Source organism: Micromonas commoda, chromosome 1 (genome assembly GCF_000090985.2).
Source record: "Micromonas commoda chromosome 1, complete sequence".
Taxonomy (NCBI): domain Eukaryota; kingdom Viridiplantae; phylum Chlorophyta; class Mamiellophyceae; order Mamiellales; family Mamiellaceae; genus Micromonas; species Micromonas commoda.
In genome coordinates this window covers 858,323-875,516 of record NC_013038.1, presented here as the reverse complement: position 1 = coordinate 875,516, position 17,194 = coordinate 858,323, and the positions used below count along the sequence as shown (strand labels likewise).

General features: G+C 45.6%; 9 protein-coding genes across 9 annotated transcripts; 4 read left to right on the top strand and 5 right to left on the bottom strand.

Annotated features, from left to right (window-relative positions):
• Nucleotide 1: 1 nt before the first annotated feature.
• On the top strand, nucleotides 2–3,643 carry MICPUN_89537 (dehydroquinate dehydratase). Its single transcript, XM_002507520.1, has one exon. It carries the CDS (start codon nucleotides 110–112, stop codon nucleotides 1,661–1,663), a length of 1,554 nt encoding a protein of 517 aa, XP_002507566.1. The 5' UTR covers nucleotides 2–109; the 3' UTR covers nucleotides 1,664–3,643.
• MICPUN_113389 (3-oxoacyl-reductase) lies at nucleotides 1,827–3,328 on the bottom strand. The gene is made up of 3 exons (XM_002507129.1): nucleotides 3,123–3,328; nucleotides 2,862–3,002; nucleotides 1,827–2,806 (listed from the first exon to the last, which is right to left on the bottom strand). The coding sequence occupies exons 1-3, from the start codon at nucleotides 3,229–3,231 to the stop codon at nucleotides 2,067–2,069; spliced, it is 990 nt and encodes a 329-aa protein (XP_002507175.1). The 5' UTR covers nucleotides 3,232–3,328; the 3' UTR covers nucleotides 1,827–2,066.
• A 694-nt stretch (nucleotides 3,644–4,337) lies between the features above and the next one.
• On the bottom strand, nucleotides 4,338–5,780 carry MICPUN_55144 (predicted protein; the record flags this gene model as incomplete). The annotated part of the gene is made up of 1 exon (XM_002507128.1): nucleotides 4,338–5,780. One exon carries the CDS (start codon nucleotides 5,778–5,780, stop codon nucleotides 4,338–4,340), a length of 1,443 nt encoding a protein of 480 aa, XP_002507174.1.
• A 981-nt stretch (nucleotides 5,781–6,761) lies between these two features.
• MICPUN_113419 (ribosomal L21 protein, chloroplast precursor) lies at nucleotides 6,762–7,544 on the top strand. Its single transcript, XM_002507519.1, has 4 exons — nucleotides 6,762–7,084; nucleotides 7,143–7,177; nucleotides 7,236–7,377; nucleotides 7,432–7,544. Exons 1-4 carry the CDS (start codon nucleotides 6,773–6,775, stop codon nucleotides 7,510–7,512), a joined length of 570 nt encoding a protein of 189 aa, XP_002507565.1. The 5' UTR covers nucleotides 6,762–6,772; the 3' UTR covers nucleotides 7,513–7,544.
• MICPUN_113420 (glycosyltransferase family 50 protein) lies at nucleotides 7,149–9,159 on the bottom strand. Its single transcript, XM_002507127.1, has 2 exons — nucleotides 8,817–9,159; nucleotides 7,149–8,752 (listed from the first exon to the last, which is right to left on the bottom strand). Exons 1-2 carry the CDS (start codon nucleotides 8,999–9,001, stop codon nucleotides 7,597–7,599), a joined length of 1,341 nt encoding a protein of 446 aa, XP_002507173.1. The 5' UTR covers nucleotides 9,002–9,159; the 3' UTR covers nucleotides 7,149–7,596.
• A 945-nt stretch (nucleotides 9,160–10,104) lies between these two features.
• HMBS (hydroxymethylbilane synthase) lies at nucleotides 10,105–11,376 on the top strand (the record flags this gene model as incomplete). Its single annotated transcript, XM_002507518.1, has 3 exons — nucleotides 10,105–10,244; nucleotides 10,362–10,461; nucleotides 10,555–11,376. The coding sequence occupies 3 exons, from the start codon at nucleotides 10,105–10,107 to the stop codon at nucleotides 11,374–11,376; spliced, it is 1,062 nt and encodes a 353-aa protein (XP_002507564.1).
• Nucleotides 11,377–11,830: 454 nt separating this feature from the next.
• MICPUN_55140 (predicted protein) lies at nucleotides 11,831–12,037 on the bottom strand (the record flags this gene model as incomplete). Its single annotated transcript, XM_002507126.1, has 1 exon — nucleotides 11,831–12,037. One exon carries the CDS (start codon nucleotides 12,035–12,037, stop codon nucleotides 11,831–11,833), a length of 207 nt encoding a protein of 68 aa, XP_002507172.1.
• A 1,126-nt stretch (nucleotides 12,038–13,163) lies between these two features.
• CLP1 (endopeptidase clp chloroplast precursor) lies at nucleotides 13,164–14,383 on the top strand. Its single transcript, XM_002507517.1, has 2 exons — nucleotides 13,164–13,642; nucleotides 13,720–14,383. The coding sequence occupies exons 1-2, from the start codon at nucleotides 13,331–13,333 to the stop codon at nucleotides 14,218–14,220; spliced, it is 813 nt and encodes a 270-aa protein (XP_002507563.1). The 5' UTR covers nucleotides 13,164–13,330; the 3' UTR covers nucleotides 14,221–14,383.
• On the bottom strand, nucleotides 14,185–15,327 carry MICPUN_55138 (ubiquitin carrier protein). Its single transcript, XM_002507125.1, has 5 exons — nucleotides 15,278–15,327; nucleotides 15,087–15,170; nucleotides 14,936–14,990; nucleotides 14,797–14,874; nucleotides 14,185–14,735 (listed from the first exon to the last, which is right to left on the bottom strand). The coding sequence occupies exons 1-5, from the start codon at nucleotides 15,278–15,280 to the stop codon at nucleotides 14,389–14,391; spliced, it is 567 nt and encodes a 188-aa protein (XP_002507171.1). The 5' UTR covers nucleotides 15,281–15,327; the 3' UTR covers nucleotides 14,185–14,388.
• Nucleotides 15,328–17,194: the final 1,867 nt, after the last annotated feature.

Below are 17,194 nucleotides of genomic sequence, written 5' to 3'. Positions count from 1 at the left end.
GGGCCCTAGCTCACTGCCTCGTCGGGTGGCCAGGGCAATAAGGGCTTCACCTCAGACACCCAGCAGCGGCGGCAGTTGCGCGCTGACCACCAGCGTGATTGCGAGCACGATGGCAGAAGCGCTTGAGGAAATCGATGAAGCAATAGTGGCCGGCGCCGACATTGTGGAGCTAAGAATCGATTTCCTCAGGGATTTCATTGCAGCGCGAGATGTTCGCGTTTTGCTTGATGCTTGTTCGGTTCCCTGCATCGTGACCTACCGGCCGACTTGGGAGGGAGGCCAATATAAAGGCGACGAGCAGCATCGGCTTTCAGTTCTCTGGACCGCAGTAGAACTCGGTGCCGCGTATGTTGATTGCGAGCTTCGTGCGGCCGGACACTTCTTCGCTGCAGCTCCGAATGGCGTCCGTGAGCGTTCGACAACAAAGATTATCCTCTCGAGCCATAATTATGACGACGTGCCCTCAGAAGTGGAACTCGACGAGATTCATGCACAGTGTGTCGTTGCGGGCGCAGATATTGTCAAGATCGCTGCCATGGTGAAAGATATCACACAAATCGCCCGGTTGGAAAACCTTTTGGCCAGAGCGAAATCTGCCACGGGGCATAAAACAATAGTACTTGGGATGGGGGAGGCCGGTCAGGTATCTCGCCTGCTCGCCGCCAAGTTTGGCAGTTTTTTGACTTTTGGGGCTCTTCGTTCTGGCGCCGAGTCTGCACCAGGGCAACCTACTCTTTCACAGCTTCGAGACATATATCGCCTTCAGAAGCAAAGCACCAACACAAAAGTTATGGGCGTCATTGGAAACCCAATATCGCAGAGCAAATCCCCTGTCCTGCACAATATATCTTTGGAAGCGGCAGGCCTCGACGCGTGCTATGTTCCGCTCCTAGTAAGTGACATACGCAAATTCCTCTCGACGCCCCTTTTTGTGAGTGATTCTTTTACGGGTTTCAGTGTCACTATACCCCACAAGGAAAGCGCCGTTATGTGTTGCGAGGAGCTTGACCCTGTTGCCAAGAAAATAGGTGCCGTCAACACACTTGTGCGACTGCCAAATGGAAAGTTCAAGGGTTACAACACTGATTACAGCGCCGCCGTCAGAGCTATTGAGCGGGCGTATACTTCACATCTTGATGGAGACATGCGTGATTCAGAAACGATACTGCGTGGGAAAACGATTGTTGTGGTCGGGGCTGGTGGCGCTGGCCGCAGCTTGGCATTCGGTGCTGCATTCAAGGGGGCAGGAAAAATAATCATTGCCAATCGCAGCTTTGAACGAGCTAAGGCCCTTGCTGCTGCATGCGGTGGCGAGGCCGTTGCGCTCGACGAACTACGCGATGGTGCATTGAAAGGCGATGTTCTTGCGAATACTACATCCCTCGGAATGTACCCAGACAGTGTTGATGAAACCCCTGTGCCGAAGGAAGCCCTTCAGGCTGCTGGATTCAAAGTCGTGTTTGATGCTGTGTACAACCCCCTCGAAACTCGTTTGCTACGGGAAGCCAAGGAATGTGGATGTACCCAAGCGAGTGGTCTGGACATGTTTGTTGGTCAGGCAGCGCAACAGTTTGAACTTTTCACAGGCAAGAAAGCAGCAGAATCTTTGATGCGCAAGGCTGTGCTAGCTGATATGGGGCTTGACTATCTTGTAAACCCGTGATTCGTGTCGTAGACTCCACGTGATGACTGCCGAAGACATGAAGTATTGGCTTGTGCTGATTCGGGCTTGAGTGAAAATTTGAGTGGTATTTCTTTCAGTCAGCAACAGATGTTTGACAGAAGAATATTTCAGGTCTCGTGCATATTGTCGCGTTTTCGTTTGTCAAGCGCTTCATTCCTTATTGTTGAATTGTGCATTGCTTGGCTTTTATCGACATGTCCAGCCGAGTCGTTGTTCGATCAGATTCCCAGCCGAGTCGTTGTTCGATCAGATTCCGCTTCAAAACTTACTCTCATAATCAAAGCAAAAATGTCATGGCCGGCGTCTTGATGACTGGCGTACATCCTTGGCATACTCACCTAGCTAGGTAACCCAATCGCCGATCTTCCAGGGTATTTGCACCTTACATCACCATGCCGCCATCGATGTTGAACACTTGGCCGGTGACGTAGGCAGCTGCTGGATCTAAAGCCAGGAACTTGACCAAACCGGCAACCTCGTCCGGTTGGCCATATCTTCCAAGCGGAATTGACTGCAATATTTTTGCCTCGACAGCTTCGCCTAGTTCAGCCGTCATATCAGATGCGATAAATCCAGGAGCGACAGCGTTGCAATTGATATTTCGACCGGCATATTCTCGTGCTATAGTTTTCGTCAGTCCGATGACACCGGCTTTAGCAGCAGCATAGTTTGCCTGCCCGGCATTTCCAGTGAGACCAACAACTGATGTTATGTTGATGATTCGGCCCTGAACTGGTTTTTTCTTTCCCATCGCCTTTGTCCCTGCCTGACAGCACATAAAGACGCCAGTCAGGTTGCAATCGATGACTTCTTGCCACTGGTGCATCTTCATTCGCATCATCAAAGTGTCGCGAGTAATGCCAGCGTTGTTGACAAGGACATTGACTTCACCAAAGGCATCGACCGCTTCTTTAAACAGGTTGGCAACGTCAGCTTCAATAGCGACGTTGGCTTGTACGCAAATCGCGTCACCTCCCGCTGCTTTAATCTGGTTAGCCACGTCTTCTGCAGGACCGGATGATGCGGCGTAGTTAATGACTACGCGGGCACCTGCCTTACCCAGTGCAAGGGCAATAGCAGCGCCGATCCCACGAGATGCACCGGTGACGATGCAGACTGGACCTGGAGGAAAGAAAATCACAAATGAATAGAACTATAGATGCTGCACGATGCAAACCTTCAGCGGATGCGAAAATGGGCAGTGATTGTCGCCTTGTTGTGGCGAACGCTTCGATTTTTCGGGGCACTGCGACGTGGCCACGCCCCCGAGAGGAAAATGTTGCGCACGTCCTGCTCGACCTGTTGCTTCGGGTATTCGCTGCGAGATACAATTATAAGCACGTGGCGGTGTTTGGAAATGTGCAGCCAAACGACAATGCACGTCGAGGCAATAAAATCGAAGTCTGTTACGATGGGAGGTTGATCGCCAAACACTCACCTCGAACCGTGCATGGCAAGATAGAGGCCCGACAAGGTTTTGGGAAACGCGTTACGGCGGAGCGTGAAACCGCGGCTGCAGTAGAAGAAATGATTGCGGTGGTTGCCATTACTGATGAGGTCGTGTTCAAAAGGGTCGCAATTATTACACGAAAGGTTCCACAAAGAACTGTTCGCACCTCGGTTGTACCTTGTTGTATTCAGAGACGCCGATATCCAACTGACGAGAAGAATAACCCTATCTAATACCTTCGAGGTACATGCATATATACGAAGTAAGGTACGAATGAAGGAAGGTACAGTGAGTATCTGATATATCGAGCCGAAAACTTGATTGATTATGGGAAAGAAAAAAATACCTTCGAACGAAGGTATGAAGTAAGGTAAAATTTTTCGGCTGTTAATATGATAAGTATTCTGAATTTCATTATTACGAAGGTATAAGATAGCTAGATAGGGTGAGGCACTTTTATCGATAACTGATAACAATAAGAACATTTAAAAGCACCTTATATTATCATTAACGATAAGAGCAAACGTACGTAGAGATAATACGATATATTATATTTTGTCATATATCGTAACGCTTATTATATATGTTCTTATGATATTAGCAAATATGTAAGCTGGTTATCATTAATCATATATATTGAATTGAGTTATGAAAAAAGTGTCTTACCCTAATAATGAAATTCAGAATACGAAGGCGAAGAGCATCGGCAATTCAATCCCCCCTTATATTGACCTGAAAACGCGGGAGGGAAAAGCAGCAATCCACGAACGCGCAACGAGCGGCGTGTTGGGTCTTGAGGGGCATAGTCATAACTGTTCGGGATTTTGGTGGTTAGGGGCTAGGGTATTTCGGTGGCGCATCCGCTATTTCCCCACGGCGATAAAAAAATCGTGACACAGATGGGACCAACATGTACTGTTTATGACTTCATTTTATTACCTTCGTACGAAGTAATAATAAGGTATATGATATATATCATAAATAAATGATGTGATTAAATTATGTGTAAAATAAATAAATAAATAAAGACAGGGGCGATTAGTATCAGGATCGGATCATAAAATGGAATGCGAACGAATGTACCTTCATTCGTAACTTTTAGCAGATCCTCGAGTGCCAGCGCAACCTAAAAATTCACAGTACGCAAGCAAACGAACACGCGCTTTCAAAAATTCTACTGATGGTTTAGGCAAACAGATCCCATCAACCCACTGTCTGCAGCGAAGGCACGTGTGATTTCTGCCCGATTACTTTCAAGTACTTGAAGTGTGCGACAAGGGCAGTCCAGAAGGAGGGGTAGACGCAGTAGTCCAAGCCATATTCTTTCGCGACCTTTTGGATGATGGGGGCAATATGTGGGTAGTAACAGTGACAAACCCCGGGAAATAAGTGGTGTGCTACTTGATAATTGAGCCCCCCTGAGAAATGAGTCCAAAACCAGCTTCCGTGAGCAAAGTCTGCGCTTGAGTAGAGTTGAGATTCTCCCCAACCGAGTTTCAAGCTGCCTTGTGCAGTCAGCTTAAAAAAGCGCACATCACCAACAACATGTGCCACTTGAAACATGAATGCCAGCAGCCATCCGGTGACAAACTCGGTGACGATGATGAGTAAGGCTGCGTGGCTAGCAGAATGGGTTCCGTATATGGTTGGTAAGTAAAGATAATAAAATGCCCAAATGAGCTTACAGCCCCAGAAGGTCATTGCTTCATGATTTGTAAACTTGGCTACTTTCACCCATCCAATTTTACCACTGGCCAAAGCGCTGAAATCATCCACAAAACAACTTTTCAGTGACAAAAGTCCATAAGCAAACACAAGATAAATATGCTGGTAACAATGATAAGTTTCGTGCGGTTGATGCTCATTGATGCGACGAAGATCCTTCTCAGGAGCACAACGAATATCTGGGTCCACTTCGATGACGTTGGTGTATGCGTGATGCCCAACGACGTGTTGCTGCCGCCACATGAAAGAAGACGCCCCAACAATATCGAGAGTGAGTTGCATAGCATGCATGAACGGTCGCGATTTTCCGAACGCTCCGTGATTCGCATCGTGCTGAATGGAGACACCGATCTCAGCTTTACAGATCCCATGAGCCACAGCAAAAATAAGGGCAACAGGGAAAGAAGCACAGAGGAAAAAACTGCAATAATGAAAAATAATCACGCCCGCGAGTATACATACTGATTTGACATACATTTCTGGATGTACCCGCGGGTCTTTCTTGTTGTCTTTAAACCATCCTTCCACCGCAAGCTTGCAGTCAAGGTAGAACTTTCCATGTTTCAAATCATCCTCGTATGTGATTATTTTGTCCTTATCATCTGTCCTGCGCTGCAACTCTCCAACGTAGTACTTTTCCAGCAATGGCCGAGTTCGTAAGGGATGATATGAGTCAAAAAGTTGTGTGCAGTCACCTCCAGCTTTCACCCAAATCATGTTGCCACCCGGGTGCCTGGGTACGAAAGGGGTGACGTCGTACACCTTGCCGCGCACTATTAGCCAGCAGTCGTCAGGTGTCGAATGCTTCTCAACCTCAGTAACAGTGTACTTGCGGGTCGGAGTCCGCTCATTGGCATTCGTTCCGATGCGATCAATTGGATCGGCGTTACTAGCAGAGTTTATATTTTCGCGTGGAGCCATCAGGACGATAGGGAAGAGGTATATTGTTTCTGTCAACTAATTTTGCCTCGGCGTAGGCAGCCACGTCACGCAGACTGTGTTGGTGAGTAGGCGGTGGACGATGCTATCCGAGCAGCAGACAGGACCGTATCGATCGTCACTAGCCTTGGATTCTTAACGATCGAGGTGAAGTTAGCAAGTTATCGGGCGGTAAATGGCGAGAACGTGCGGTTAAGAGCGCAGATAACGGGCGCCTCAGCTGTTCGGTTTTTTGGTCGAACGAAAGAATTTAACTCTGACCGCCGCATTTTATTTATTATCCCAAATGGGGATGATATTCGGACACTATTCGGACCATAAACACTTGCTGTATGTATATTATAAAATAAGATACCTTGCTTCGAATAATGAAGGTACGAACTAATACGAAGGTAATAAGGTACTTTTAGTCTGGACTATGTTATTTTGGAGTGAAGGGGTGTTAAAAGTGGTCTGAAACCGGAAGATGTCGGTCGGTCGCAACATTTACATGTGGTCGGACTTCTGTGGTAGGGTTTTGGGGGTCGGTTCTTCGATCGACTTCTGAACATGAAGACATAAAGAGGGGACTTAAGGTTTTGGGATGTCTGATAATAGGCGCAGGGTAGGCTCAACCTGATTGAAATCCAGAATACCAAAAATATCCAACAATAATCAAGCAAGGTTATTATATGTCAACGAGCTTGACACAATCAATACACATACACATACACTTCACATACACATGTATGTATACAGAGGCTGACATTCTTACATACACATACATACACTTCACATGCATACACATATCTCACATATATATATATGCTGACATTCTTGTTGTTCGAACAGATAAATCTGCTATGTAACACTTAACAAAATTGGCCTGATAGGGGGTTTTTGGCTATTTTGTGCATATCACCATGCGCTCATGTGCACTTCACATTATTGGGTGCACTTAACATTATTGGAGGAGGTCTGCTGGATTCGTTAACATGCATTTCTTCTCTGCCGGCGCATTCAGTTTGCGGCGTCGTCTGGCGTGCACTCCACGCGCTCCTTGTGGATCCACTTACCAGAAAAAGCTGTGCGACTTGCGTTCTCAAATGTTTGACTTCGCTTCCCACATCAAAGAAACGAGATCTTCTTCGCACCACACCTTTCGCGTGCTGTCAACTCCTGCTAGCGACAGTACTATGAGACAAGACGGATTTGGAGTCGTTCGGATTGGTTCCCAACAATACAAAGTCTTCTGTGGTGATTTAATCTTAGTCGAGAGGCTTGCTCACTACAATGTTCGGGACGAGGTGAGATATTTCAAGTAGTTGTTCAGATCAGCAATAAGTCAGCCGCATTTGATTGTAGGTCTTTCTTCGTGATGTCATGATGTTCTCTTCAAAGTAAGATACTAAGTTTACGGTAAACATATACTATGGACTCACTCCGTTTATCGCACAGAGACTTGACCCTCATTGGTCGACCAACACTGAAGAAAGCGGCATTTCACGCAACAGTTGAGGAGCATTTCCGCGAAATGGAGGTGCCGGTGCACAAACAGAAACGCCGTAAAAGTAGCCAGCGCACGACAAGCGAGCGGCAGGTGAGGTAATCATGTTCGTAGAGTAGTTTTAGAGCTGACCTTGCGTTCACAAAGGTCATGACTGGACTACGAATTCATGGCTTCGCGCTGGAAGGAAATCCATTTCTGCAGGCTACAGGAGGTGAAATAACTTAGTTCAGTGTGCTCTATAAAAATCCATCACATGAATATGCCCACGTTGATAGCATATGTTTGGCTCGTGGCTCAGCTCAACTATTGTCACCGCATAAATTTCGTTCGCGCGGTCATGAGATGCGTACCTACCCACGCGTGCGCACAGAGAAACACCACACTAGCAAACCAAAGCAAAAGAAACGCACAAGTGCCACAGAATTCGACGTGGTAGGCAACAATCAGCCACAAAAACTGCGCAGAGAGCCAGAACCGAAGTGCAGCAGCTCTATGCAAGTCTTGACCAGCGAGACTGGCCAAACTTTTGCAACCAGAGCACTGCACTATGCCACTGGGGAGCGCAGTTGGAATTAGGCTCATGTACCACACAAAATATTGTGCTGTTGAAACTTTGTTGAGAGCTACAAATCCAATAGTCTGAAGGAGGAGGCAAACTGGTAAGTCTTTGGCAAATTTGAAGCCAACGAGACACACGGTGACCATCTGAGGAAGTACAGGAGTGAATGTGTACATCGCGCGAAAAGGGATTCTCGGGGCAATATATTCCACGTAAAATAATGGAGAGAAGTTGTGTCGAACATCCTTGCGTCCCAAATGGTAGCTATAGGTCTCACTTTGGAATTCCGAACCGAAAAACAAGAAACACAGCAACCAGATCGATATAGAAGACATACACAATGCTAGGAGCTCCAGCCTTCTTGTGAAGGTTATAGACGCGATGGCCGAAAAAATATGGCATGAGCTCTTAATAGCCACGGTAAAATAGTTTGCCCTTCGATCCTTCGATCCTTCGATCCTCCGATCCCAAGAATGAGCATCTGGGACATCGCAGTCCAAGCAGAGAAAGCAACACAAAGGTATGAGATAGATCACCGGATAGATGCGAAGGTGAATAACCAAACCAAGAACAGCGCAAGCAAGAAAAGTGTTCCCACTCAGTATAAGCAGTAGAATAGACAGCATGGCGGTAGATACAGCCGACTCGAAGCTACCTCTAGTCGACATGGCCAGTGTGAATGGGTTAAATAACCAACAGATTACTGAGGCTACTTTGGTCCTCTGCGAAGACCCGCAGAAGCTCAAAATTTCCAGAACGAGCCATCCAGTCATAAAGTCCCCGACCACAAAACAAAGTTTGCCGAAAAAAGGTTGCGAAAGAACGTTCGGTATCAAAGACGCCGCAACGACAGGAGAATAACGGTATGTAAACCGCTCGTACGGCGAAATTCCAACAACCATGTACCTGCATCACGTGCCTTACTCATCACAGCGAGAATTCCATGTTTCAGTCAGATAAATACCCTCACCTGGCTGCGTCAGTAAAGACGAAGTAATCCAAGTCCGTGAATGGCAATTCGCAGTAGGCATCTTGTACCACACTCCACATGATAAGAAGTGCTCTCAAAATCGCAGCTATCTGAAATACGACGGGTGCCAATTTACATGAAATGTATCTGCTACTGTGTGCACTGTTAAGTGCGTGTGATCTCATGTTGGCATCGTGAAAGCACACTTTGCACTAGCTGGCCAACCGGTGGTTTACGGCAAAAAGAAAGTCGCTCACAGGAAGGAAAACTCAGTCTCCTCCTACTCGTGACTGTAACGAAGTTCCGTTCGGAGTGTTCGCGACCGCGTGCAGGTTGAAAACAACAAACAAGCATGCCATGATGCCCGGCCGTCGATTCCGCGCGCTGCGAAAAGAGCACAAGAAAAGCAAGCTTCTCACTCATTACTATCATTATTTGTGAATCAAGCTTCCATTTTGTCATCTATATATCGTGAAAATCGGTATGGATATATAGAAATACTTATTACATACCAAGCGTTCCTTCGTGAGTCAGAAAAGCAGTACCTTCGGAGGTAAATATTTAAATACAGGTTGATGGCAGTGTTTAGCAGATCGGGCTAAATTTTTGGCTAAATTTGAACCGTGATTTTGGGTCTTTTTCGTGCCGCATCACATTTTTGGTTTACGAAAAAATTTACAAGCGGTGCGGGTCGGGCCAAATTTCGTTACCCGAGTATTCTAATTTTTTGCAGTCGTTCCAAAATTTGTCTTGAGTCGCAGTCCGTCGATTTGTCTCATACCTTCGAAGGTATTAATTTAGCCCCAAATTCGCTTTTTGCGCGTAAATTTGGCATCAGTTGAATAGACTACCGATCGATCGGGCAATGATCGTGCCATATATAGGGGGAAAAACATTGCAAGAATGATGGACAAGGATATACGGATTTGCCATTGCTTGAGATCGTATCGGACCCAATAATCAATAAATAGATTGAGTTAAAATCTTGATCAGTTTCAAAAAACGATGAAGATCTCTTCGTGAAGATCTCGTATACACGTGGCGCTGCACGATTCACTGTTTTGAGCTTCGACCAATTAAAATCCAAAGCAACCACGCTATCTGCTTTTCCAAAATTCATATTCGATCTCCAACTTCAGATTTCCATATCATTTCTGCACGAGGTATTTCCGCCACATTTCTGCGGTCGTCACGCGAGAGTAGACAGTGGACGTCGAAGATCATCGCGAATATGTCTATCGCCGCCGCTTTCCCGCGCGCCGCCGCTTCTCTCCCAAATAACAAGATCATGCGAGCTCGTTTCTCCGGCTTTAACGCATCGTTCCCCCTGGTTGCCCGGGGCGTGAGCCGAAATGTGCGAGACCGTGGAGCTCTGCGTGTCACCGCTGAGGTAGACACGCCCGTCATTAAGATTGGCACGCGCGGCAGGTTAGTCTTCATTCTTCCGTATCAAGTTAGCACATGTCATCATTCGTCACGCCTTCGCTTATCCGAGCGACACTGCTCTGCCCAACTGAAGGAATACAAATTCCAAAAATCCCGCAGCCCTCTCGCACTTGCTCAGGCTTACATGACCCGCGACTTGCTCAAGGCAAGTTTCCCGGAGCTCGGAAACGATGGCGCCCTTGAAATATGTATCATCAAGGTGTGTCAAGCTGCCTTGTCCCTTTCCACAAAACCCACTTTCTTCTCCTTGTATCACCTCTATCGTGCTTACGATCCACTTATGAACCTCTAGACCACCGGTGACAAGGTCCTCGATCAGCCCCTCGCTGATATTGGAGGCAAGGGTCTGTTCACCAGAGAGCTTGACGTTGCACTTCTTGATGGGCGCATTGATATTGCTGTTCATTCGATGAAAGATGTCCCCACCTACCTTCCAGAGGGCACTATCCTGCCCTGCATGCTTCCCCGAGAAGATGTGCGAGACGCCTTCATCTCTGTGAAGTATGACGACCTATCGGAATTACCGGAAGGGTCTCTCGTCGGCACGGCCTCTCTTCGTCGTCAGTCCCAACTCTTGGCCCGATTCCCTGGGCTGAAATGTGTTAACTTTCGTGGAAATGTCCAATCCCGGATTCGAAAGCTTCAAGAAGGTGTGGTTGATTGTACACTGCTAGCCATTGCAGGACTGAATCGCATGGACATGACTCAACATGCTACCAAGATTCTCGATGTGGATGTCATGCTCCCTGCTGTAGCGCAAGGGGCCATAGGAATTGCTTGCAGAACTGGTGATTCTAAACAGATTACTTATCTCGAATCACTAAATCACGAGGAGACAAGGATCGCGGTCGAGTGTGAGCGTTCTTTCCTTGCAGCTCTTGATGGTTCGTGTCGGACTCCAATTGCTGGATTTGCACGCAAAGATGGCGATAACCTTCGCTTTAACGGACTCGTTGCTGCACTTGATGGCTCCGAGATACTCGAAACCTCTCGCGTGACGAAATGGTCCTATGCTGATGCCATAGCAGCAGGAAAGGAAGCTGGCGCTGAGCTAAAGAAAAAAGCCCCCGCGGAGTTCTTTGCCAACCTCATAGAGCATGGAGGCAGCTGGTGAACACACATATGTTTTGGGAGAATCAATGACGCAGCCCCTGCCCACAGGTGAATGTATATACTCGGACATGCCATGATGTGTCAGCATGCGTCCTACAACACATCCCATCGAGGTTGCTGAGATTGTGATGCCCCAACAGACGTGGTTGAACTTGCTGAGTAGATGTAGAGATGATGGTTAACGTGGTTTTGGAGCCCATCACCCAGCAATCAAACGCCTCTTTCGCAGGAGGGTCACGTTAATTTTCAAGGGAAGAAAGTCAGCGACCTCACGATAGATTAATATGTGTTTGTGCCTGCTGCCTCAGTACCTCGACAAGCCATCTCTATCATCGGCCGGATTAAGCTTGATCTTCACATGAAGGTGTGATTTAATAAAAAAAAATTCTCCAAGTGAGTTACTTTCGTTCTAGCCGCTTCATGATGCGCGCCAAAATGAGGTAACGAAACGACAGTCATGCAACTGCATTTGGGATGTCCTTGCAGTTGATGGACGTGCAGTTTTGCCTCCTGATAAATTTCTGTAGGTACAAAAAACCGGATGGTGATGAAGCATAGTCAATGCACGAATAGCCTTCGGTGGGTCTGCGTTGCCGTGTCCGTTCAATCGGTCGTTCGGTACCAGTTGTGAGCTTCACATCACCGCTGGTGCAGTTGGGCATTGCTATCGCCTCCTTCGGGCTGGCCTGACGTGCCGCTGAGTGACGCTTGTAGCTCGGCGCCTCACGAGCACATTTGTACTTTGTCGTTTATCATCATCTGTCGTGATTCTTATAAAAAATGTCCTACTCACGGGTTATTCTTGAGTTAAAAGTTGCATCGAGATCAGTTTCAAAAGAAATAGAAATCTACCTTCGTATGAAGTAACAAGCAAGTAAGGTACCGAAGATGTATTTTGAATCAACCAGGCGTGACAATTTTTACACAATAAAAAGCTTACTCCATAATGAGAGTATATTTAAATGAACATAATAAGCAATCAAGCTTGGTGGAAGAGAAGGCGTAGGGAACGCCGAACGTCCCGAGCGGACGACGGAAGTCGCCCGCGAAGGCTGTCCTGGTACAGGCTAATATCCGACAGGTCCCTGCCCATGTGCGATTGACTAACGATCGCGTGGGACTAACTAACAGAACCAGGAAAGATTTCCGCCGAGATATTTAACCCAGATGGAATAAGAACTATCATCAATTCAAGCTTCTGACGTTGATAAAAGGGTAAACGCATATGAAGGGATAAGACTCTTAAAACGGAACAGGTATTGTCAACTTTTTTGTCATAGATCGTATTGCTTATGCAAATAAAGAAAAATAAAGAAAATAGATACGGATATTCCAGTAGTGATATTCACAGACATTGTACGTACTTTTCCTTTCGGAAATGTCTTCGCCTGTTGATTTATTTTATCGCCACTCTATATTATTGTTTATGCACGTAAAACGTATGTTCGAAGGTATATATTAAAAATATACCTTCGTTCGTATTCGTTCGAAGGTACGAAGGTATTCTGGATTTCAACCAGGTTGAACACACCCTAAGCGATAACGTATAAGGTATAATATCGCTTTAGGTTACGATGATAAGTCTGAGTTTATCGTTGGAACGTGAATTTGATAACTATATATGTTTCAGTTATGTTACCATATATACGAACGAAGGTATATATATTTTCGTACCTTCGAAGGTATGGATACCTTCGTTCGTAACTTTTATTCAAAAGCTGAGATAGAGCTATATAGCTAGTTGGAGTTCTTACACGGTTTACTTCGCTGCTATCCATTGTCCGTTTGGCGGCTGCAGCACAGTCCTTGTTGCGCGCCTCCCGCGATTTGCCGTCGAAGAGCGATTGGCGTGTCCAAATCCGATCGTCTCGAATCGATCCATTTTTTTCGGCTTTTGATTACGCCTCAACGCAAGCACGCATACTCAGTAAAGCCCGTGTCAAGGAACAACAACTATGAGCTTCCTCTATCAGGGTTTGATCCCACACACCACCCCTCGTCTGCTTCCGGCTAGTAGGTCGCGAAAATTGACGCCCAAGCGGTTTGATTCTGTCACTTTCCATGATCGCACTTCAGAAAGACGACTGTCAGTTGCCATGTCCCGACCCCATGCTGGCGGCCCTGTTGTGCCCCGTCAGGATGCTGCTGATCCGTTCGGCCTGCTGCTTCGCGAGCGAATCGTTTTTCTTGGGAACCAAGTTGACGATTTCACTGCAGATGCTGTAATCAGTCAGTTGCTCTTACTCGATGCTCAAGATCCGAAAAAGGTCAGGTGCTTTACATTTTATAAACTTAATCGGTGCTTTCGACGAAGTGTATTTAAACTGAAAACCACTTGATGCAGGACATCAAACTTTTCATAAATTCCCCCGGGGGATCAGTCACTGCTGGTATGGGAATTTATGATGCGATGCAAATGTGTCGGGCTGATGTAAGCACGGTCTGCATGGGACTTGCAGCTTCCATGGGCGCATTTCTCCTCACGTCCGGCGCACGAGGGAAACGACTATCCATGCCAAATGCCCGGATAATGATTCACCAGCCCCTGGGTGGAGCATCAGGCCAAGCTGTTGATATTGAAATTCAGGCAAAGGAAATCATGTATCATAAAGCAAATCTCAATCGCTTGATGGCATTTCACACCGGTCAAGACGTGAAGCAGATCGATGAGGATACTGATAGAGATAGGTACATGTCCCCATTAGAGGCGAAGAACTATGGAATAATTGACGAGATTATCGGAGGGGATGACGCTGGTCTCAAAATTGAAGGAGAACCGCAGCAGTACCTTAAAACTAAGGCTTCATACATATCGTGGGGAGATGAAATCGATACCTTACAATAGACCAAAAGTGGGAGATGTATCTCAGTGAGAACTTTTATTCTTTCTCACGTGAGGCTAGTTTGATTTTACTGCGGCATTAACTTTTACTTGTATGGGCGTTGTTTCACTTTGTACCGCAACGAGCCTTTAAATGAGGAAGAAAAATATCACAAAGTTCAAAAACCTGCGTCAAAGTCTGCGTAAACTTTTTTTCTTGTGTTTCATGTTCCCTTTCAAAACTGCTTTGGATGACTCTGATGATTTCGCGCAACTCTCTGCATGACCGAGCGTGCTCGCATATATGCTGGTCAACATTTTTGCCCGCCTAAAGTATTCATCATAGTCTTCTAGCAACAGTTTTGCTGCCTCTTCATTAAGTGCTGACTCCGGAAACGGTTCTATGAGTAGGCAGCGGATTACCATCAGGACATGGCGCAGACTATGACTAGGCTGCCAATCTTTTTTCAGTGTATTTACGCATATCTCTCCACCTGGCTGGCGGATGTTTGGATGAAAAATTTTTGTGACAAAAAAGCCTGGTTTTCAGAACAGTGGTGACTTCGAGATCAGCCACAGGAAGCATCGAAGGACCCAGACCTTTTGGCGGAGCTTCAGGGTAGTCATGTGGGAGAATTAGCCTCATTTTGAATGTCCCGCCATGGAATGGGGTGTCCGCTAGGTTTCATGGGAACTGAGTGAGACACGATAAACGAGCAAAGCAACACAACATTCGTACCGGGTCCTTCCACTTCAGCAGTTATTTCGGTAATATTCTCTTCGCTCAACAAAACCTGCAACGGCGAATCTTGAAACTGCACGAAACAAGCAAGGCAGGAAGAACAATGATAGTTTGCGCAATGGAGCGAACGTGTAAGTGTACAACTGACATTAATTCCCTCCGGAGGTGAGTCATGAAGCTCCTTGAGCTGTTTCGAGATGAACCTGATCGTTGCTCGCGACAAGTTTCCGTCCTGAAAACAAGACGGCAATCAGTGTGCACATCTCAACAGTCTCGCTAAAACGGCAACGAGCAGTGAACTATCATAGGACGAAGATGAAGCAGGCCAAACTCTCGCACCATTCAGACTATGACATGAGTGTGCTCCACAAGCGTTCTCTTTTTCAAAACTTCCAACTGCAGAATGTCGCCATTTCGCGATACTCGCAAGTTACGAAACGTACCATATGCATACATCATATACCTTCGAAGGTAAATAACAAAAATTCAGGCTGCTGAACCGATGCAACATGACCTTTTTTTTAATCCGTGAACATTATTAGTTTAGCGATGATGTGTGTTTGCTCATACGTCGGCGGTTGATTGTAGTTAAGGGTTGATTGTAGTTAAAAGACGAACACACACAGGTGACAGATCTGTAACAGATATCAATAATCACATAGATAGTCGTGTTAACTAATAATAAGGTTTTAACTAATAACGTTGTCGAATTGAAAATGAAAAGTTAATACAATGTATATGGAACGAATAGACCCGAGGTTCTTGGTAAAGGATACCACCGGACAATGTAAGGAACGAATAAACCGTGACTCCTGGTTGACGATACCAGGTCTCTCAACGGTACCTCCCCGACATTTTTGTAATTTGATTCCAGTAGAATCGATCGGCTATACATGCCGAATATAGCTTCATTCGTACCTTCGTGTTACCTGCTTCGTACGAATGAAGGTATTTTTTATACCTTCGTTTTCACTTCGTAACTTTTTATGATAATAATATGATATATAGAAGATATATATATATGATATGATGTTATTAAATAATAAAATATATAGCTTAGCGTCTTGGCTTTATTTATTTATATTTCGATATTTAATATTCGGCATAGCACGACCTTTTAACTTCCAAAATGTAACAATAATCACCTGGTATCGTTTTTCAAGGTCGAAGGTCTATTTGTTCCATACGTTGTTGACATTTTTGACACCATTAAATCAAGAACGATGGTCTAGCGTTCCTTATAGTTGTTGACATTTTTGACACCATTAAATCAAGAACGATGGTCTATCCGTTCCATACATTGTTGACATTTTTGGATTTTTAGCTCGAGAACCTTGAGTCAGTGTCCCATATAGTTGTCACACAATGTTTACTCATATAAACAGGTATTTAAATAGGGTTTGATATTTACATTTACATATTTATAAATATACACACATACATACCTCGGGGCTATTCCGACCACCCAGAGGATGAATTCTCACACCACACGATCATCACACAGACGATCACACAGACGATTGATTCGACCTTAGGAGAAATATATTACGTTGGTATTATTATACGAAGGTAATATATTAGAAAAAGAGATAATATATATGATATTTTTAGTATATTTTTATTATTATTCGTTATTCATCATTCGGCCAATAATTATAATAATAAATAATATTATGGATTGTCTCAGCGTAATAATATACGTACTGTATATCGTAATAATATATAAAATACCTTCATTCGAAGGTACGAACGAAGGTAATAAATGCAGAAGGCTTACCGCTGGTTCATCGAGGTGTTCAGTGTTTTCAGTGCGACTTTGAAGTGACGCGTATCCATAACTTTACCTGCGCGTATTCTTACGCGAGGCATCATCCAGAGTAAGTTAGTGGACCTGTTCGCTGGTAGCATGCCAGAGCTCGCACGCTGCTTTTCTGTGACGAACATCGTGCGTAGGGTTGACCGTCGTGCGTAGGGTTCGACCTTCAAGTTACTCGTTCAAACCATCCAAGCTCAGCACCTTTGATTGAACTTGCGTTTTCTTCTTCTCGTTCGTTACTATGTCACTACGCCCTTGCACTGAAAGCATACGAACACCTTTTCGACGGTCCTTCCTAGAGAACTCGACCTGAAATCCGTGCTGAAGTGGTTTTCCAAACTCTCTTTTTGTTTTCAGGGTCAGCTTCTGTGAGGATACACGCAAATCGGACCATCATTTGCAATTTCACGTGGCTGACTGCGACGTACCGCACCCAGCAG